General features: G+C 50.8%; 1 protein-coding gene across 7 annotated transcripts in view; it reads left to right on the forward strand.

Moving 5' to 3' along the window:
• The window catches only part of Prdm11 (PR/SET domain 11), a 77027-nt gene that overhangs the window by 15175 nt on the left and 39940 nt on the right, over positions 1-21912 (forward strand). For 4 of the 7 annotated variants that reach the window (XM_021646568.2, XM_060371755.1, XM_060371756.1 and 1 more), the window contains exons 2-4: positions 16436-16560; positions 16902-17005; positions 17433-17695. In XM_021646568.2, coding sequence (XP_021502243.2) covers positions 16436-16560; positions 16902-17005; positions 17433-17695 — 492 coding nt within the window. The other 3 variants (XM_060371753.1, XM_060371752.1, XM_060371754.1) reach the window with 3 other exon arrangements.

Here is a 21912-nt window from a genome sequence, read left to right on the forward strand (position 1 = left end):
TGCCACTGAGGTTTCATGATTTGGTGGAGAGGATCCCAGGGCTGGGATCCATTGGTTTTTACCACATTCTATTTTGGCCTCTGTGGCGGAGTAGATTGGCAGGAAGGTGTTTGTCACCTGCTGGTCCAGGGCTGAGAGTTTGCATTAGACTGACTTTTTTCCCTCACCATGGTCACAGAAAGCCAGAGCAAACAGATGCTAAAGGAAATCAAGCCCCACCACCTCACTGTACAGACAGGTAAACTGAGGCTCAGTGCCTGAGTGGAAGAGGTCACTGGGCTCCCTGCAGCCCAGTATTGTTTCATTTTGTAAAGGGACACGGAGGCTTTCCTAGTTATGATCACACCAGGGAGTGTGATCCTAACATCTGACACCCGCACTTCCCGCTTTCACTAGAGCCACTCCTTTCGGGGACATGGCTGCCTATGTTCTGCTTTCCTGCCTCCCCTGCACTCCTTGGGAGCACACAGTTGCCTCCGCTCTACCTCAGAGCCTGCAGGGTTCAGTGTGTTAGAGCAGTCCAAAGGAAGGCTGACGGTTCCCAAGTCATCATCTGGGATTTGTCCTCACCAGCTCCGATGCCTCCCTCATGCAGGGAACTCAGAAGGCTGAGTGGCTGCCTCCGGAGCCGGGGAGCCGCGCTGGCCCATCTGAGTAGGGCTCCCACTTACCTCCAGCGCACCGCCCCCACGTGGAGCCACCTGACCGTGTGACCGGCCCTTCTGACTGTGGAGAAGCAGACTGTCCATCCACGCTTTCTTATGGAATCTTCTGCTTCTTTAAAGTTGGCACAAATGAAAGTTGAGAAAGCAGCAGCTGCCAGTTTGCCACCTACGCTTCCTTCCTTCCTGCCGCCTCAGGGTGGAGCAGGTTCCATGGTAATTATCTTGTGGGATCCCCTCAGGAAGCCCCATCCTCCTGGGCAGGATCCCTTCCTCTCTCCATTGCAATTTGTCACCTGTCCTACAGGCTTGCTGCCTGGGAATGGTGGCAAGAGGGTGGTAGGCTTTGGGCTGGTTAGACCCCACATAGCTGCTGTGCTGCTTTGTTCAAGCTGTTTGACCTCCCTGGCCTGCCATCTGAACAGCAAAGGAAAACTGCTTCCAAGGTCGTGGACTTTATGGAGTACAGCCTGCTAGAAACCCAGCAGTCATGCACAAATGGATTGCATGTGGCTCAGCTCGGGGTCCAAGAGGATCCTGAAAGCTTCAGGCATTGTTGGATCCAGGGACTCACACAGTGTCTTCAGGACTCTGTCCAGCCTTCTCTGCTTCTGTACTGGCTCCATTCAGAGGCAGCCGCTGGAATGGGGTTGTGGATGGTGGTGAGGCACAAGCCTGGCTGTTCTGCATCCTTTTCTCTTCCTAGTGGGTTCCTGTGAAGCCAGAGTTGGTGGCAGAAAGGAGAAGGGACAGGGAAAGGCATGCCCACAGACATAGTTTCTGACCTGTGAGGACGGGAGCCGTCCTTGTTCTCCAGGTTCCCGGCATGTAGGACAGCGCTGTCATTCAATGCCAGTACCGGTACTGCAAGAGCACAGGTCAAGAGGAATGAATGGACACTCCACACTAGCTTTAGAAGATGCCCAGCCAGGGCATTGACACATTAGAGCTGCTTCCCTCCCACCTTCTTCCTGGAGGCCTGCGAGGAAGGTCACCTTCCTGGCAATGTTACTGCTCTGCAGAGCCTTTCTTCCACCAGAGCAGCCCCACAACCCCAGTGTGTCCCATAGGTGTGACAAACAGCCATTATAAGTGTTAGTGCCCGTGTGACATCTTAGCCGATGTCATTTCCCCCCACCCCCCTACCTTGGCTGCATTTATCTGTAAGCTTCAATAGCTCACACTGTTTGTCCTCCATTCAAAGCAGAGCTCCTGTCCCCTCATCCGCAGGAAGAGCAAGGTGATGAGTGAGATCGTGCATGCAGTAGGTGCTTGAGAAAGGCAGGACCCCTGTGCTTGGAGGGCCAAGCCAGGATCTCCCTCAGCACATGGGTCTGTGCATGAGCCCTTCCACCTCTATGGAAAAATGCTCACTCAGTTCATAAAGAACATGACTGACAGGCATACATGTACACATACACACACACACATGAGTCATGGAAGAATCCCAGGCACATAGTGTCAATACCAAAGTACAAAGGATCACAACAACTACATCACCAGCAGCTCGGTGCATAGTAGGGTCATCTGCAAGACTAGTCACCCCATCCTCAAATCACATGAGAGTGTGTGATGAGGCGGTAGCTCTATATGCAGTGGGTTGCTGTGTAGGGGAAGGACCCAGGGCCGAGGGCTCAGCGCCTTTCATAGCAAACAGAGAAGCCAGTGTCAGTCGCTCTTGACCTACTTTGTTACTGTGTGACTAGCTGCAGAAATGGTTTTGGGGCCAGAGGACTGGAAGTCCTTATAGCTGGAGATGCATAGTGACGATGGGGCAAGGATGTCCAGAGCTCAGGCAGGCAGTCCTCCCCCATCTTGAACACACACTGTTATAGTCTGCTAAACAGGTCATGGTAGGCAGACTCTGGCTCAGGAACTCAGGGCTGGAGCCTAGGGCTCTGTTTTATCATCAGGCTCCATGAAATGCCAGCACTTGAGAGTTTTGGACTCGTCCTTTGGAAAAGAGGGTTGTTTTTTGTTTTGTTTTGGTTTGTTTGTTTTTGATTGTAAGATTCTAGGCCGTGGCAATAAATACAGAGCCAATGAGAATGGCAGGAATGGATGGGATGGATGTAGAGGAGGAGACTGCGGAGTTGCCAACCTGGGCCTCCAGTGGTCTGTATGTGCCTGTCCCAGTCTTCTCCCACACTGTGCAGGAGGCAGGGGCATGTCTGAGAGCTCACTGCTAGCCAGTGTTCCAGTCTCAACACCACCTTGGGAAGGTCTTATACATGACTTACAGGGGTGCTTGCTCAGGCTCCCAGGGATTCTCCAGTAATGTTGTGAGGCGAACAGTTGGTGAGACCAGGCCTGTGGGAGTGGGGGGGGGGGTCCCAGCACTTGCCCAGCATAGGCAAGTTAGTGGGCTATGTGGGAAACCATTTGTTATTTTCCAGAGAGCCCCCATGTTCAGGCCCGGGCCCATTCTGTTTTGCCCTACTGCTTTGCCATTGGTGACGGCTTTCCTGGGCCCAGACTCTTTTCACCCCTTGTATCCTGCCCCTGGATAGCTTTTACTGGTCTCTGGATGACCCATATTTAGGATTCTGGAGGCCCTGGAAGGGGGTGTCTTGAGGAATTTGTTTGGACTTCAGGGCTCTCCTCTACAGAGTGGCAGATGGGAGCCCCCACTTATGCCCCTCCCCCATTTGTTGCCAGCATTCTGGTATAGCCATTGGGGAGAAGGAACCTGGGGGATTTGCTGTTAAAATGCTTAGTATCAAGAAATATTTTTATTATCTATCAAAGAATGAATAAGAAATTTCCACATACTTGTCACCCAGCCTCAGTTACTAATTCCTGGGCGTTGCTGGTCTATGTTTTAAATCGAGAATGTAGCCCAGTGGTCTCAAATACAGTGAGAGGCGCCTCCTCCCCGGCTATTCATCTACTGCTGGGAACCATCACTGCCCAGAGCCACCCAGAACATACACATACAGCTAAGTACCAGACACATTCTGTCTGTATTACCAGTGTTATCATGTATTTGAAAATAAATGTGTCCGTTTATTGTGTATGTGTGTGTGTGTGTGCATGTGGATGGGTGCACATCAGCCGTTATGCAAGTGTAGAGGTCAGAAGATAACATAAGTCAGTCCACTCCCTCCACCATGCCTGGGCATTGAACTCATGTCATCAGGCTTGGCAAGAAGGACCCGAAGGGCCTTTACTCAATGAGCTCCACAAATATTTCGCATAGCAGCCTTACCAAGTAGATGCTGCCCGTACCCACAGGCCCGGAGGGGTCCCGGCATTCCCCCAGCTGTGCGACGATAACTTGAAACGTCTTGGTGTGCACCTCTCACCAGCCATTGTGTTTCAGATCCCGCTGTCACCATGGAGAAGGTCAGCATCCGAGAGCCTGTTGTGTGTCCACTTCTCACCAGGCTGCAGGGGACACAGCAAGGGACAGCAAAGATAAGCATCTTCACTTCCTGGAGTCTACATTCTAGCTGGAGAGACCGGGGCCAGTCTTATAAATAAATACTGTGCGAGCTGGATGATGATCTGGTCTGCAGCAAGTACAGCAGGAAGGAGAGAAAGAGCAGGGGGTGCTGTTTAGTGTAGGGTTGCCCAGAGATTTGACATCAGCCAGAGCCTGGAGGGCGGGACAAGCCAAATGGCTCTGCTGGAAAAGTGCTCCTTCTAGAGGGAACAGCCAATGAAAAAGGCTCATGCAGGAGGCAGGGCAGGCCCCTGAAGCTATGCTGGGGGTAGTGGGAGAAAGAACCATGAGAGGTGAGGACTCAGGAAATGGGGACAGGATCCTGTATTCATTTGCTGTGCATGAGATGGTCACTTTGCAGGGTTTGAAGCAAGGGGCCCCTTGTGACAGGTTTGCCCTGGCTGTGGATGGACAGTAGGGAGCCACGCTGGAGAGGCTGCTATCTGCTAGTAGCTGAGATCAGGAAGAGTCACTGGGGAGGGGTGGCTTCCTTCTTTGGGACAACTGCCTGATGTGTACATGTGTTATGGATCTCATAAACCCATTGGTAGGCTCAGGAAAAAGAAGAGAAATGGTGGTATTGAAAGTTACATGTAACTTTTCTTTTTAATAAGAAGTTATTTTATTTTTGTTAATTACAGTCTATTCACTTTGTATCCCAGTGGTAGCCCCTTCCATCTGACCCTAGTCTTTCAGGTCTCATCAGGACTGGCTTCATTGTCTTCCTCTGTGGACTGGTAAGACTGCTCCCCACTCAGGTGGAGGTGACCAAAGAGCCAGCCCACCAGAGATGGTCCCTGAAGCAGAGAGACACACATATATACTCACTTATAATATAAGATGCTCAACCTACATGTAACTTTGAAGTGTTCTCATTTTGGGACCAGATCTCACTATGGAGGCTGTCCTTGAACTCATGATGTGGATTACAGGTTCGAGGCATTACATCCAGGTTCTGTGCATCTGGTAGAGGCCCCAGTTCCAGGTGTCTCCCCACAGAGTGCCCAGTGCTGACTCCAGTCAAGAGAGGGTGCATCCGAGCAGGAGATGGCTTCCAAGGCCCGGGTGGAGTGCTGGAGCCTATCTTTAGGGGGCTCCCCATGCCTGCAGTAGGGCAGGGTGAAGCAAGGATGGGTGACAGCTGCTCAGAATGTAAACCCTGTCTGCACAGGCTGGAGGGAGGAAAACAGGGTTCCAGGAAATGAAGAGGTGGGCTGGCTTCCCAACCTGCTGACCTTGCCTGCCGACTCCTGCCTTGCCCATTGAATTCCCCCCTCGAGTATGTCCGGCACCATGCAGCCCTCTGATCGTCCAGCCCCAACTGTGTCAACCAGTCCACCCACCTCTGACACTGGCTTCCCAGCCTCAGCACAGACCCCTGAGGACCAGGACTCAGTCCCATAGGACGTCCTTCAGGCTCCTCTTTCAGATCCTAGTTGTCCAGGCTTCTGACCTCTAGAGCTGAGAGGCTCCAACTTTCTCAGTCTCCGTCATCCACTGGGTTGACACACAGACTTCAGGAAATGGTGTTTCTCACCATTCTCGCCTTAGAGAAAGGGCCCAACCCACACACTGCCAGGTGGAAGAGCTGCATAGGAGATGGTGTGTGTGTGGGGGGGGGAGGAGCTATGGAGCCCTCTCTGGGTACACCACCCTGACTCATGAGCCTCAGTGTGTGTGTTCGCTAGTCTGACAGGTCTCTGGATCTCATGCTTTCGTGTGTGTGTGTGTGTGTGTGTGTGTGTGTGTGTTGTTCATGCAGTATGCATGTATGCATGCATGCGCCCGCACTCTTGAAAGCACATTCGAAAGCACATCCTCTATTTTTGAGACAGGATTTCTTCTTGAACCTGGAGCTTAGTTGCAGCTAGACTGGGTAGCCTGCAAGTCCCCAGGATCTGTCTGTCTATCTGTCCCCACCCCCTTCTGCAACCCTGGGGTTATAGGCACCCGACCCCGTGCTCGGATTTTGTGTGGGTGCTGGGAACTGAGCTCAGCTTTTCATGCTGGCCGAGCACTTTGCTCATTGAACATTTTAAATTTTATTTTAATCTTCTTGTTCTGGTCACGGGATCCAGGGCCCTGTGCATACGAGGCAAGGACTCTGCCACAGAATCACACCCCAGCCCTGTTGTGGTTTTATGGGTTAATCTCGAGCCCACTCATTGCCCTCTTCCAGGGCTCAGTGGGTGAGGCTGAAAGCTCTAGCCTTCTAATGACTTGGGCTTTTTAGAGGCCAGCCACACCCTGAAGCTCTCGGAGTCCACACAAGTCACCTCATTAGCATAAGCTCCGGTGCTGGCCAAAGGGCTTCTTATGAATAATAAGTTAGAGAGTTTGCCGGAAATCAAGGACAAGGCCAAATACGTTTCTTAATGTACCCCATGTCCTTCTGCTCTGACACTGGCTTCATGATTAAGAACGTGCTGTGCAGAACTTTGCAGGGCTTGTCTGGCTTGTCTGTGGGCTTTCTCACTGAAGTCACAAAATAAACACCTATCACTCCCTTTGACTGCTCCAAAGTGGGTCAGGTGTCTTCTCCAGAGGGGAAGTCATTTCTTAAAGGCCAGGTTCTAACTGGGCATGATGGTGGACACCTTTAATCCCAGTTCTTGGGAAGCAGAGGTAAGTTTGATGCCAGCCTTGTCTACAGAACGATTTCCAGGACAGTCAGGACTACACAGAGAAACCCTGTCTCGAAAACAAAACCAAACCAGAGAGCTGGCTGGAAGGATGGCTCAGTGGTTAAGAGGACTGGCTGCTCTTCCAGAGGATCGGGGTTCGATTCCCAGCACCTGCATGACAGCTTACAACTGTCAGCAACTCCAGCTCCAGGGCGTCCAACACCCTCACACAGACATGAATGCAGGCAAAGCACCACACATAAAACAAAAATAAGTAAGCCATAAAAAAGAAAAACAAACACTGGGGAGGCCATGGAGGTGTGCCATTGGTTGACATGGGTGGCCCCTGCTTCTGGGGCTGAGAGCAGGCTCATCTGCTCCTGAGGGGAGGCATGACACCTGAGTACGTCAACCACAGTTAGAAGCAAGCCCACCAAAAAGGGTGCCACTCTGGAGCACCTTCCCCAGGGCTCGCTCCAACCTCTGCCTCTCCAAGTCCTACAGCTGAGGAGAACAGGCAGCACATGTTAGAAGGCCTGCAGGAGGGACCACCTTGGGAGGACACAGTGTTCAGTCCCAACCAGCTGTGCTCTACTGACAGTCCTGGGAAGAAGCCCTGATCTGGCCGGAGCTCACTCCACAGCTGGCTATGGAGTCTCTTGCCTTTGCATACTAGCTCATACAAAAAGAATATATATATATATATATATATATATATATATATATATATATATGTATATATATTACAAAAGCATGGCCAGAGGTATTTCCACAAACATACTCATGGAGCCAGCCCCCAGGCCAAGAAATCAAACCTGATTTTAGCACCCGAGAACGCTGTGTGCTTTCTGCCTATTTCACTCTGTACCAGGAATAGCTCCGAACTTGCCCTGTGCTTTTCTCACTCCTCTCGGAGCTGTGACTGCATACCTGAGAGAAACAATGTGAGAGAGGAAGGCTCTATTCTGGCTCATGGTTCAGGAGATATAGGCCATCATGGGGGCTGGGGCTCCATCTGTGGCAGCTGGAGTGAGGTCTCAGTGACAGACAATGTTATAGAGAGACCTAAGTGAGAACTGGTCAGCCATGGACTTTAGGTTTTCCTCTACCTGCTGGTATCCATTGCAAAAGGTTCTACACCTTCCCCCAAACAGTGCCACCAGCTGGGGACTAACTGTTCACAAACCCCTGAGCCTGTGAGGGGACAGGGTTCAAGGGCGTCGCAAGTTAAACCGTAACAGTTTTACACGACAGCCGATTGTTTAGTTTCTTAACTTTCTATAAACCAAATCCCACAGAGAATTCTCTGGTAGCTAGCTGCTCTTCTCAGTGCTATGATTCAGCCACGGGGTACATATGGCTGTGGTTAAATTGCTCCCCTTTCCACATGGCATTCTATCCACCGATTGATTTTATTTTAAAACATGAAACTGGATACTTTGGCAAATGCTTGTCACCTCAGTTTTCAGGAAGCGAAGGTAGAAGGGTCAAGAATTCAAGGCCAGCTTTCGATGTATAGGAAGACTCTGTCTCAAAAACAACAAAACAAAACAAAAACAAACAAACAAAAACCAAGCAAACTTAGGGAGCAGTGTGTACTCCAGGAGGAGGCAGGGCAGAGTGAGTGCACTTTAGGGCCTTTGCTTAGGATGCTGACAGCTAGCCAGCCTGTTGATCTGATTGGCACACAGCCTGAGTGCAGTGTGGAGGGGGAGGATGGATGCAGCAGGCAGGCAAGCCTTTCAAAACAGGATCATAAAACAGAACCAAAGATGCCTCCTGGTGGGAATCCCAGGCTGCATTGCTCCACATATGCTGAACGCCACTTTTGTACTCAGCTTCTAACCTGAATCCCTCCTTTTACCACTCCGCGGTCGGATCTAAGAGTCTATTGACAAGTGGAAAGAATTCCTTTAAAGCAGCGGTTCGCTCTCTTTTTTAATTTTTAATTTATGTATTCAATTTACATCCCAATCGTAGCTCCCTCCCTCCTCTCCTGTCAGTCCCCTCTCCCATCCTATTTTTCCTATGCCCCCCTCCCCTTCTCAGAAAAGGGAAGCCCCCACTAACCCACCCCAGGACTGAGCTCTTCCTCATCCACCTGTGCATTGCAATCCTTATGTGGTCGAATGACCCTTTCCCAGGGGTTGCTTAAGATCGTCTCACATATCAGATATTTACATTATGATTCATAATGTTAGCCAAATTACAGTTATGAAGTAAGAATGAAAATAGTTTTGTGGGTGGACGTCATGAGGAACTGTATTAAAGGAGCAGCATCAGGAAGGTTGAGAGCCACAGACTTAAAGGCTTCATTCTCCTAGCCCGTCCCTCTTTCTCTTCCTTTACCGCTTCCTCTTCCACTTCTTTCTCCTCCCCTTCCTCCTCCTCCTCTTCTTTCTCTTCCTCTTGCTCTTCTTCATGCTGAGGTCAAACCCATGTCCTTATGCAGATCTTCAAGTGGAATTGTTTTGTGTGTATCTTTTTATATCGCTCCTGGGATCATTCCCCTGCCCACAGCCGTTTTAGACCCAGCCCAAAACTAAGTGCGAAGTACAGAGCTCCATGTCCCTGATCCTCCCTCACCCACCACGAGGGTTGCATATTTGTTTCAGCTGATGACGTCACAGTGACATCACTGTCAAAGTCTACAGTAGCATGAGGCTTCCCTCTTGGTATTGGCGCCCCATAATTCCAAATAAATGGGTGACTGGATGTTGATTTTATATATATATATATATATATATATATATATATATATATCTGTTGTCAGAGTGTCTGACACAGTCACTTCATGTCTAGTGCTCTGCTGCTTTTTCCCTTCCTCCCCATTACTGTCTTTACAGATTTCCTTTCTCAGAATGTCACACGGAGGCAATCTTATAATACGTAGCTTTTTCCTCAGTGACCTTTTTCCACTTAGTAATAACTTCCATTTTTTTCTTTCATATGTGGAGCATGTGTTTTATGTCAGTAGTCGCCCAGCAACATTGTAAATTGCCCTTCAGCGTTCTCTGTGTCAACTTCTCCCTGTATTTGGAGGTTTAAATCACTTCCGTGTTTCTGCCATCATGGATCACATTGTGGAGGACAGCTCTGCAGAGCCGTGTTTGCTCCAGCCATCATCCTTACGATTGCTTCCTTACAGCGGATTCCTAGGGGGAGATTTCTCATGTAGAGCGCTCGCTGGTCTCTGAGTTGCTGAACCGCCTTCTGGAAACACTGTTCCACATCCCACTCTAACGCATAATCTGAGGTCCTCAGTGTCACTCGGATTTCAAGGTTTTGTGAATTTGCTAATGGAGACATGATGCTGGAAGGCACCGCCTAGTACTGAGAAAGAGCCAGTCAGAGGCCAAGTTCAAGCCAAGAAGGGAGGAGGACTTGGATAGGTTAGTGATGTTTACCATGGGTGCCACATTAGAATTATGAGAGACATATGCTTGTTATCTCTGACACCCAGAGCCTGAGTATTGATAATCTTTTACATTTTTCCATTGATTAGTGTTTAATCACTTCTTTTACACATTTTTCATGATTTTTTTTTCTACTGAGCTGAGCATCATTATAAACAGATGAGAAGTAGCTTTATGTTGGGTATTGTAACTGCTATGAAGCTCTTCAACCAAGTGCTAAAGATATGGTTCAGGGCCTCAGACATGATTGGCAGATGGTCTACCTCTGACCTATATTTTCAGCCCAACCCCGTTTTTAAAAGTCAGAAAAATGCCAGGCGAAGTCACCCATGCCTTTATTCCTAGCACTCAGGTAGGCAGAGGCAGGTAGATCGCTGTGAGTTTGAGGCCAGCCTGGTCTACAAAGTGAGTCCAGGACAGCGAGGGCTACACAGAGAAAGCCTGTCTCTAAAACAAAACAAAAAGTCAGAAAAATGTCACCAACCTCCCTTTAATGTCTAGTATACTTTTTTTTTGAGACATGATCTTACTATGTTTCTATGGCTGACCTTGAACTCATGACTCTCCTATCAACCTCTCAAGGAGCTGGGCTTAGTTTTTATATGCTTTTAAATGACACTAACATTTAAATAAAAATAATAACTAATGTTAATAAAGTGATTGTTATGGGCTAAAAACATTGTGTGTGTACCTGTCCTATGAAACAGAAATGTGTGAAGAATCAGTCCCTCTAAACAAGTGGGAAAACCAAGACAAGGGTCATTTGTCAAAGTTACAGAGCCTAGGTAGGTCAGTGACAGAATGTATGCTGGAGGAAGATTTCCATAAATTTAGCAGGGTGTAATGGCACTCCTTTAATCCCAGCATTTGGGAGGCGGAGGCAGGATGATTGCCACAAGTTTGAGGCCAGCTTGGTTTACACAGCAAACATCAGTTCAAGTAGACTACATAGCGAAACTTGGTCTTAAAAGAAACCAACTTGGATTAGAGTTGACTCGGCAGTTGAGAGCACTTGTCCTGGCAGACGACCGGGGTTTGAGTACCAGCGCCCACATTGTGGCTCACAACCTCTTGTAACTCCAGTTCCGGGGTATCTGACATCTTCTGGCCTTCCTAAGTAATCCACACACACAGTATGCATATATACACATAGGTAAAGCACTCATACACGTAAATCAATAAAATAAAATTTTAACTCTCTACAAAACAAAAAAAGAGAACACTAATCAAATCTTTTCAAGAAGGGGAAACCGAGACTCAGAGCACAGGCAGAAAATATCTCAGTTTATGGCACAAACAAGCCCAAGCCCCCAAGCTTAGGGACCCCCATCCCTGGTCTGTGTCTGACCTTCAGTCCTTTTGTTATTCAAGGGGACATCAGAAGATGCAGGGTGGATAGCAAACAGAACTGCCAACTCTCATGGGGCCAAGCTTAAGGGAGGCCAAGTGGGCACAGCCTCCTGATGCCCCAGTCCCCTAGCTGCCAGGCATTCTGGGATCCTGGCTCTGTGCCAAGGGTGAAAATGAGCCGCCGGCCTCTGGCCACTCGCTACCCCTCCTCTTGGGTTTGCATCTCATTGCTGAAGGTTGCACCAGGCTTAATCTCTGTGAGTGCAGACTCCGAGGAGCCAGGCTGGAGGGAGCAGTGCCAGCAGCTTGGAGTGCTTCGAGAGGCTGCCCTCTGCTCGGGCAAGGAGGCCAGAGCAGCATGCAGAAATGGCTTTCTGAGCTTCACCTGGCCCATGCCTTCCGGTGCCTCCTGAGATGGATATGAAGGACTTGGTGAAGGTCACTTAGTCACATCCTATTCTGACCCATATCCCCGTAAGCCTTCAGTTGAAGTCCATTTCAAAGTAAAATGCACAGCACTCGTACAAGTGAGGCTTGTTCATGGTCTTCAGGCGGCTTTTCCAAGAATGGGAAGACCAACGGCTAGTAAGTAGACATTAAGGATAATGAGAGTAGGGAACCGTTTCTGTTTTGTTTGCCAGGAAGCTCAGAACTGAATGGATGCTCCATCACTAACCATCTAACAACAGGCAATTATAATCTGTTGGGCGCCACATGGGTGGGCATAGGACATGCTTGTCATCTCTGACCTCTGGAACCTGAGGTCTTTGACACTTTTTGTTTCTTGAGCATCTGATTTTTTGTACAAGTAGAATATTCCTAATCTGAAAATCCCAAATCCAACATAAGTCAAAATCTGACAATGTTCAACAAACAATCAAGTTTTGGGATTTGGGGGTGTGGTAAAGAGTATGCCAGCCTTCCAATGCTGGGACACCACCAGGTCTGAAATACTTCTGGTCAAGCATCTCAGACAAGTGACATACAAGCTGGGTGTGATTCTGTCAGACAATGTGAAATGTCACATGCAAGCAAGAGCCACAGGCCTCCCTGCTGGGAGGTAGGGACACTGTCAGTGACCACTTGATTTGGCCTGTCTGTGGGCCTCTTCTCCTAGCTCCTAGTCATTGTGTCTCTTCTCCCTCAACCCCTACCCTGACACTTGTCCTTGTCTCTGGGCAGCCAATGAAACACAGCCCCTATAAAGTGGTGGTACTTGGCGCTTTCCAAGGCCTCCCATCAGTCTGTCCCTTTTTCTACCCATTGGATGCCCTGGCAGTTATGACATGAAGACTCCTTAAGGCTTAACAGGAATGTCCAACCTTTTGATGTTGCTACTGATGCTGTCTTCCACAGTATTCACACTCCATAACCTTGTTTAAAAAAGAAAGAAAAGCAGAGGCTGGAGGGATGGCTCAGTCACTCACACTGCGCTTTCCTGGGGTTCATGTTTACTCCCCAGCATCCATATTGGTTGACTCACAACCACCTGCAATTCCAGCTCCAGGTGACCCCACAACCTCTTCTTGCTGTCCATGGGCACCTCCACTCACATGTACACGCACACACACACTTAAAAAATGAAATCAATAAAAAATTTTTAAAACTATTTTCGATTTATTTATTTTTATTTTACGTGTATGAGTGTTTTGCCTGCTCTTATGTCCATCTACCACATGTATGTAGTGCCCACAGAGGCCAGAAGAGAGTGTTGGATTTCCTAGAATTGGACTTATAGATGGTTGAGCTGCCAAGTTCTGGGAATCGCCTCTGGTAGACCAACAAGTGCTCTTAACTGCTAAGCCATGTCTCCAACCCCTAGAAAATGTGTGTGTGTGTGTGTGTGTGTGTGTGTGTTTAATGTTTTAAGAAACTCCCGTGATTCATTAAGTGAGTTTATGCGTCTAAGGGTGCATGTGTCCTGTGAGCCACAGGCTTGACATGCCCAGTAGAAAGACAGGATGACTGCCTGGAAGCTGGCATACTTTAGGGCTTGCTGTGAGAATCCGGCTCTTATATTTGTGAATCGGATTCAGCCGCACCTCTCACTGCTCTAGCCCCTCGCTGCCAGCCTTGTCACCTCTCTTGCCACCCCTTGTCTGGTCACATGGGGAAGTAGAGTCAAATGTAACTCTCCAGGCTTGCTTGCTGAAGTCTCTTGTGGAGCTCCCTACGAGTCAGCGGGACACAGAAGACAGTGCACTGATTGTGACCAGGCTCACTTGATTGTCAATTCATTTGGCAGATGTGAATTCTGCTGGGGTGGGATGGGGCAGAGAGCAGGATGAGACCAGCTAGGTGCTTAAGGTGCAGAATTAAAGGGAGTCCACTCCCACACCCCACAGACTCCCTGAGGATGAGGTTCATGCCTCAGTCCTTGGTGCCTATGTTCCCGGTGCTGGAGAGTCAGTGGCAAGTCAGAGCCCAGGAAAGCCATTTGTCCTGCCCTCAGGGAGCTTACAATTGCAAGTTAGCAAAAGGCCAGTATACGTAAGGCATGTATTGTCAAACATGACCAAGACTAGTAGAGGCATTACTGGGGGTAGGGGCCAGTGAGGAGATGGGTGGAGCACAGCTAGGCAGTGTTGCCGGTGGAGTAGACAGGGGCCAGAGGAAAAAAAAAAAAAGCTCTGTAAAGTGGTCCTAGGCCATGTGCCCTCAGAAAGCACCGAGACTGTCAGCGATTAGCTAAAAAAGAGAAATCCAGCCTTGCAGAGACCATCCATTCTAAGCTGCCTTTGTCATTGTTGCCTGGCTATGTTCCTGTTCAGCTTTCTCTGTCTCTCTGTCTCTCCCTCTCTCTCGTTTTTGAGTCAGAGTCTCACTCTATAACCCTGTGTGTCCTGGGACTCACTATGTCGACCAGGCTGACCTCGAACTAACTTAACAGATCTGCCTGCCTCTGCTTCCTGAGTGCTGGGATCAAAGGTGTGCGGCACTATGGGTGGCTCCTGATTAGCTTTCTAACCTGGGATTGTAGCCTCCTCCAAGCTTCTCTCTGTCCCTCTCACCCACCACAACTGTGATGGAATCTATCAAGCTGTCCTCTGACCTCCGCACACGTGCACACACACCCCTACTAAATTAAATAGGGTTACTAAAAGAAATGGGAATGTAGAGAAATCAGACAACCTTCCTTATCAGTCAGCTTGGTAGCCATGGCCACTGACTGGCCACATGGCTTCAGCCTCCCAGGAGTGAAGGTTAAGAGGTCAAAGGTCAAGGTGCTTTCCTCTTAGTTCCATCCAGATAAGGACTACCATGAAGATGGGACCATCCTGCTGCCCCCTCACAAGCAGAGAGCCCCATGTCATGCTCTCTTATGAGGGCACCTGACCCTACAGCCCTAATCTAGTCTTTGCCTCCTCTCCAAATAGTCACAGTGGGATTTGGGACTTGAACATGACAGAGTGTCAAGGGTTCAGCCCCTAACACCTGCCCCATGGCTGCACAGCCTGTCATTGAGCTTGAACTTGACTCTCTACAGTGCAGGCTGCTCTTAGACGCTGTGCTTGAGAAACTCCTGCCCTTGCAACAGCATCCCGGTCAGCCTGCGTGACCTTGGGCCAGTAACTTCTCAGCCTTCAGCCCGCTGCACCCCTTTCCTCAGCGGGTGGCTGGGGAACCGTCGGCCTGACTGGGAGGTGGAGCAAAACGCACCGCTCGCACCCGGGGCGGTGCAGGTGGCGCAGGGCTGCGGTGGCCGAGGTGGGTGGCGGCGGCGGCGCTGCAGAGGCGGCTGCGGGCCGCGCGCAACCGTCCGCGCGTGACCCCGGGGCTGTCCCCTCGGCGGCCGCCCCCTCCCGCCGCTCGTGTCCTGCGAGCCCCGCGCCCCTCCCGGCCGCCAGCCAACTGCGTGCCCCCGGGGCCGGCAAGAAGCCACATGCCCCCGCAAGGAATGCCGGGCTGCCGGGCGGGCGGGGGACGGGCCGGGCCGCGGCGCCCCGCCGCGAAGGTGGGTGATGGCCGGGGCGCCGCCCCCGAGCACACTTTCCCTGTGGGCCACACGCGCGGCCGAACGGCGGCCCCCGGGCTGGGGGCAGGGCTCCCGGTCCCCTGCGCGCGCCCCCCCGCGTCCCGGCTCGCAGGAGGGGCAGGCCGTGCAGCTCCCCCACCCCTCCCGCCGCCGCGGGGCTTTGGGGCCCCCGGTGGGGAGCAGGGGGCTGGTGAGCCGAGGAGCAGGGGTGTGGCCAGCGGGGGCCCCGGGGAGTGAGTCACACACACACTCTGTTCGCCCAGTCCCGGGGCCCAGCACAGTCCCAAGGCCGAGCTACTGCACAGCCCGCTGAAGAAGAGTGTCCCTGGGTCTGGCATGAGGACCGTGGGGAGGGGCTGCAGCCAGGTTCTGTGGTCAGGGCGGTAAGCATGCTCTGGGGACACTGCCCCCTGGAGAGAGAGGTGGGCTTGGAGTCAGCGCTAGCCCTGGCTGGCACTCAACCAGTTCCCCAGCCCCGCCTGTACCTGCCCAAGGGGCCTGGCTTCTTCCTCCTGGCAGCCCCTCACTCGGGGCCTCACAGCCAGCCATGCAGAGCGCATTTCAGCTTTCCACTCCCTCAGGCCCAGTTGGACTTGTGGGGTCTCCTTCCTGCTCCCTTTGACAGAGTTTGCCAGGTTCTTGGGGGTTCCTTGTGTCCTTTGGACCTAGTGTCCAAGACTGTGCTTCCCAGCCCTGTCTCCTGGCCTGAGCTGCCCCTGGGCCCTGACCCCATGGGGCTGGTGGCTCCAATCGTCCCCAGGACCAGCCCGGGATAGAAATGGCATTTCCTCTTGGCCAGGCTACAGCTGTTTTTGTTGTCTGAGTCCTCAAGCGCTTCCTCTGGGGATGGCAGGGAGGGTAACCAGATTCCTAGGGACCCCTGCTCTCCCTCCCAGCCACTCACCCTTCTTCCCCTGTCTCTTTGATCTTCTTCCTGTGCTGGTCCTGCCTCCTGTCCCCAGGACAGAATGACTGAGAACATGAAGGAGTGCTTGTCTCACACCAAGGCGGCTGTAGGGGACATGGTGTCAGTAGTGAAGACAGAGGTCTGCTCACCACTCCGGGACCAGGAGTATGGCCAGCCCTGGTGAGGCCCCTGGGTGGTGACTTGAGGAGAGGAGGGTGGGTGGCTGGGCTGGAGTGGTTGGGGACCCAGGGAATGTTCTTACTCGATGTCCACCTTCAATACTGGGCAGCTTCTGGGGTCAGAGGTGAGCAGGCACTAGATGAAGTGAGGGCCCAGCCCTCAGGAATTCACGTGCTCCACTGCTCTTACAGAGAACAACCAGCCTGTTGCCCATCTGCACCTTCTGCCTCCTGGACAGGTGTCCAGCCTGTCTTTCCTTGCACTGTCTCTGATGGCTTCTTTGCCTTTTTTTTTTTTTTTTTTTTTTTTTTTTGCTTTTTGTGGGCCCTTGCCCTGACCAGCTCTCGGAGACCGGAGTCCTCTTCCATGGAAGTTGAACCCAAGAAACTGAAGGGAAAGCGTGACCTCATCGTGACCAAAAGCTTCCAGCAAGTGGACTTCTGGTGTAAGTGCAGCTGGGGCTCTGGGGGGCCTCCTCCCTTCACCCCATACCCCACCTGCCCCTGGTTTGGGAATATTGTGCCAGAGTTCCAGTGAGAGGCATTCACCCAGGAACGCCAGTGGCCTGCCTTAGGTCTTTAGCCCACAGACATACAGTTGCAATTCCAGCTCGGGCCTGTGACCCCAAAGCCATTTGTTTTACTTGAGACAAAAACCTTGACATTAGCGGCCTGACCTTCAACCCCATGGGGAGTAAAATGAGTTACTGCTTCTTATGGCCCTGCGCCTGCAGCTAGCTGGGCAGATCTAGGGCCGGGAGGCCTTGCATACACTATGTGCTTCTATTGCTTAGTTGTGGCACCCAGTAATTTCCTCAGCCACCGGGAGGGGGAGAGTCCACCGAACTTTCTCTCTTCTTCACATTCCTCCAGTCTGTGAGTCCTGCCAAGAATACTTCGTGGATGAGTGCCCGAACCATGGTCCCCCCGTGTTTGTGTCTGACACGCCAGTGCCTGTGGGCATCCCAGATCGGGCAGCCCTCACCATTCCACACGGCATGGAGGTGGTAAAGGAAGCCGGCGGTGAGAGCGATGTGCGGTGCATCAGTGAGGTCGTCCCCAAGGGCCACATCTTTGGCCCCTATGAGGGGCAAATCTCCACCCAAGACAAGTCAGCTGGCTTCTTCTCGTGGCTGGTGAGTGTCCCCCGTCCCATTCCTGGGGAGAGGTTGACAAGGGACTTAGAAGCGAGTCGGCCGGCGATATTTATGCTTGCACAAGTTCTCTTCTGTGGCTACCTCTGGACATGTGGATGGTGGGTCTTGCTGTCCTCTTGTCCCAGCCATGTGGCTTTTGTCCTTTGGTGTCCAAGGGCCACCTCAGTAGCCTAAGGGTGTCTAAGGGATCACAGCTCAGTAGCAATCAGTTAATCATCACCAGGTTAAACTTAAGACTGGTTTTCCCAAGTATCTTAGTGTGTGCATGTGCCTGGCCAGTAGTAGTTACAATGACCTCAGCCAACCCTCTTCCAAAGTGGAAGACTTGTAGCTGGGGGCTGTGGGGCCACAGAACATGATACTCAGCTAGGAAAACGCGCATCCCAGGTACTGGAGGGAAGGCCTTCCACAAGGCAGGCATGGGTCCCATTCTTGAGAGCAAATGGTCTCTTGGGGAGACAAGCATCAAACAAGCATGTACTAGTGATTGTACCAAATGTTGTATAACTATACAAGTGTTGTCAGCAGAGGGAGAGCACAGAACACTTTGGGACGCTGTGCTTGTGGTACCTGGAGCCTGCACTGGGAATGTCTGCAAGCTTCGCTGTTTACTGTCTAATGACCTTGAACGCGTCGCTTTCTTCTCGGCCTGTTTTGTGACACAGGCTAATGAGAGCTGCTGGTGGACGAGGACTCCAGGTGGCCTTGCTCTGTGCTTGGGGAGCTGCTTCCTGAGTCACAAGGCATTTGCCATTGCTTGATGTTACTGCTCTTGGCCTGGTTTGAGGAATGGCTTCCTTCAGTCTAAGACCTGAAAAATGAGTTGTAGTTTCTCTGGGAGGTAGACCCCCATTCCATGCAGACAGAAGAGATAGGAAGAAGTCTGGTGTGGTGGCAATGGAGGTTAGTGGGGAGGATGGCAGGGGCTGTGTGTGACGCATTTCCCTGGCCTGAGGACTCAGGAAAGCTAGTGATGTGGCTTGTCAGGTTGTGGCACAGAAAGTCTTGGTTTTCAGGATGAGGCTGGGGAGAGAGTTTTTTTTCATATGAGCATGATGATGGCTTGAACTGAGGTCTGGAAGTAGGTGAATCTGAGTGATTCAGGAGGGAGAAACCTGAGGTCTGTGGGATGGGTAGGGTGCCAGAGTGAGTAGGGGCTTTCAAAAACATGAGGAGGAATTTCTAGGACTGTTTATGGGAGGAGAGGTAGACAATAGGTGGAGAGAGGATGATAGAAGAAAGCAGTGAGGTCATTTATACCATATCTATGTCTCTGAGCCTCTCCTTGTTGCCAGGCCCAGTGGCAGGCCAGATCAGGCATAAATCCTACCTTCATGGGCAGGAGATGGAATTAACCAAAGAATAATGAAAATGCACATAAAACTACTGGCAGTTGTTGAAGAGATAAGAAGCTGAGAGAAAGTGAAGAACAAGGGGGATCCATGTGGCCAGAGGACAGAGGAAGCCTCCAGATACTGAGCTGAGGTCAAAGGAAGAACATGGTCACCTGTAAGAGTCAGGGTTCTTTACAGTAACAGAACTTATAGAATGAATATCTCTCTCTCTCTCTCTCTCTCTTCCCCTCTCTCCATACACTTATATATGGGATTTATTTATTAGAATGGCTTACAGACTGTGGTCCAGCTAATCCAACAATGGCTGTGTATGAATGGGCAGTTCCATGAATCAAGTAGTTGTTCAGTCCATGATGCTGGATGTCTCAATTGGTCTTCAGAATATGCTAGAATCCTGAAGTAGTAGGCTCCAGTGCCAGAGAAGGAGTAGACTTGCTAGCAAGGCGAGAGCAAGCAGACAAAGAGCAAACACTTCCTTCTTCCATTTCCTTGTATAGACTTCCATCAGAAGGTGTGGCCCAGATTAGAGGTGGGTCTTCCCGCCTCAAAGATCCACATTAAAAGTGGATATTGCTACTTTAAATTAAGAAGAAAAAAAAGTTCACAGGTGTTCCCTCCCTTTTTGAGTTTTAGTTAATTTCAGATGTAGTCAGGTTGACAATCAAGAGTAGATGCCGCACTACCAAAGATCACATAGCAAGAGGTATCAGACAGGTGGACTCACAAGAGCAAAGGCCCTGTGGCAGGACGGGACACAGAACATGTCTGAACAGCAAACATGGGGCTGGAGAAGCATCGGAGGCGTACCGTGTGGGGTGCAGGGCAGGCTTCACTCACTGAAGGATGGCGGGAAGTTTCTAAATGGTTTCAAGTAACGATGAGTGACTAGATTACTTTAGCTTCTGTTTGTTTAACTATTTGTTTTGCTGTGTGTATATGTGTTCAGGGTGGTGATGGTATGTGTATGTCTGCATATGTGTGTGTGTGTGTGTGTGTGTGTGTGTGTATGTGTGTTCATGTGTATGCCCATGTGGAGGTCAGAGGTCAATGTCAAGCCTCTTTCTTAACTATTCTCCACCTTATTTTGAGACAGGGTTTCTCTAACCCAGGAGCTCACCAATTCAGCTGGACTGGCTGGCCAGTAAACCTCCAGGGGTCTCCTGTCTTTCCCCCACCCCCCAGCACTGGGATTACAGGTGCATGACATGGTGTTGGGGCTTTTACCTGGGTCCTGGGGACCAGCTCATGTCTTCACGGTCACACAGAAAACACTCTTCACTGAGCCATGTCCTCCAACCCAACATTAATGTTTTGAAAGAACAACGTTGGCTGCAGCCTACGGAACTGATTGGGGCAGAAATGCGGCATTGGTTAGGAAGCAGATAGAGTCACAGTAATCACAAGCCTGAGATGAAGGTGGCATGGAGAGAGACAGGGCAAAGACCGACTTGATGGGACTGGATGGGAGTGAAGGCCAGGCAGGATGGGGTGTCTTCCATAGAGGAGCCAAGTACCAAGGTCAGCTTAGGTCCTCCCTGCCTCTCACCCAGCAGGTGGGCAGAGGTTCCTTCACTTCTGAAGCGAAGACTGCCAGGTGGAGAGAAGGTTGAGAATGGTTGGGATTCCGTGTTGGTCTTGTTGAATGGTGGTGTCAGCAGGCAGGTGGATGTACAGTTCTGGAACGTGCTGAGGAAGTACAGAGATGTGACTTAGCTCACAGGAAGTGGGTGGGGCCAGCCTCGGTGTCGAGGGAATTCAACAGTTACCAGTGCAGAAGGGAGCACGAGAGAGAGAGCTGCACTGGAGGAAAGTGGGCCAGCAGAGGGGCCTGCGTAGCAAGAAGGGTGTTCACAGGCCTCAGGGCCAATGGTGTCTCTTGCTGCTGGGAAGCCCAGGATGACAGGGCTCAGAAGTGTCTTGTTGGGGCTTGCACCTGCAAGAACGTTGTGACATCAGCAGGAGCCGTAGGCTTTAAACCTGGGATTTTGTATTCACATGGTATTTGGTAATATTGACAGCTCAAGGTGGGGGTGTGCTACCCGTACCTAGGGCAGAGGCCAGGGTCAGTGCTAAGAGGTTTGTACTGCCTAGGACTGCAGCCCACAGCAAGGGCTTATCAGTAGCCCCCTGCAGAGAGTGCTAGAGCTAGGCACCTGATTAGCTCAGAGGTGGCTAGTAAAGCAGTTTCTCAGAAATTTGGTTAGAGCTCAGAAGTGAAAGAGAGAGATAAGAGAGGTGGATGGTGATTGGAGGGAGCCACTGAGGTCCATTTTTAGGACCAGCAGGAGGAGTGCTTTGGTAAGAAACAGGAGGATGAGGTAAAAACTCCAGCCATATGCATTTGTAGCCCTTCTAGAAGGTTCTAAAGAAGCCACTGGGTATAGAAAGGGGTGGGTCGGCATACTTTCCATCACCTAAGGGAGAGCCCAAGGTAAGTAGGTGTGGCAGGTCAACTAATGGCTCTGTGAAGATTAGTGTTAATTGACACCTTGGCAGGATCTGGAGTCACCTAGGGGACAAGCTTCCAGGGAATCATTGAGCCTCTGTGGGGATTTTATAAGCTGATTGATATGGGAAGATCCATCTTAATTGCATTCCCTAGGCAGGGGTCCTGGACTGTATAAAATGGAGTGAGCTGAGCATAGGTGTTCATCCCTCTTTGCTTCCAGATTGTGAAGGCACTGGAACCAGGCTCCTGGCTGTGTGACTTGCCCATCACAATAGACTCTGGAATTGTGAGCCAGAATGACCCTTCCCTTCTTCCTTAAGTTGGATTTGTCAGAGTATTCCGTGACAGAAATGAGATTAAGATAGGCTCTATAGTGTCCTCATTCTTGTCCC

Source organism: Meriones unguiculatus, chromosome 18 (genome assembly GCF_030254825.1).
Source record: "Meriones unguiculatus strain TT.TT164.6M chromosome 18, Bangor_MerUng_6.1, whole genome shotgun sequence".
Taxonomy (NCBI): Eukaryota; Metazoa; Chordata; class Mammalia; order Rodentia; family Muridae; genus Meriones; species Meriones unguiculatus.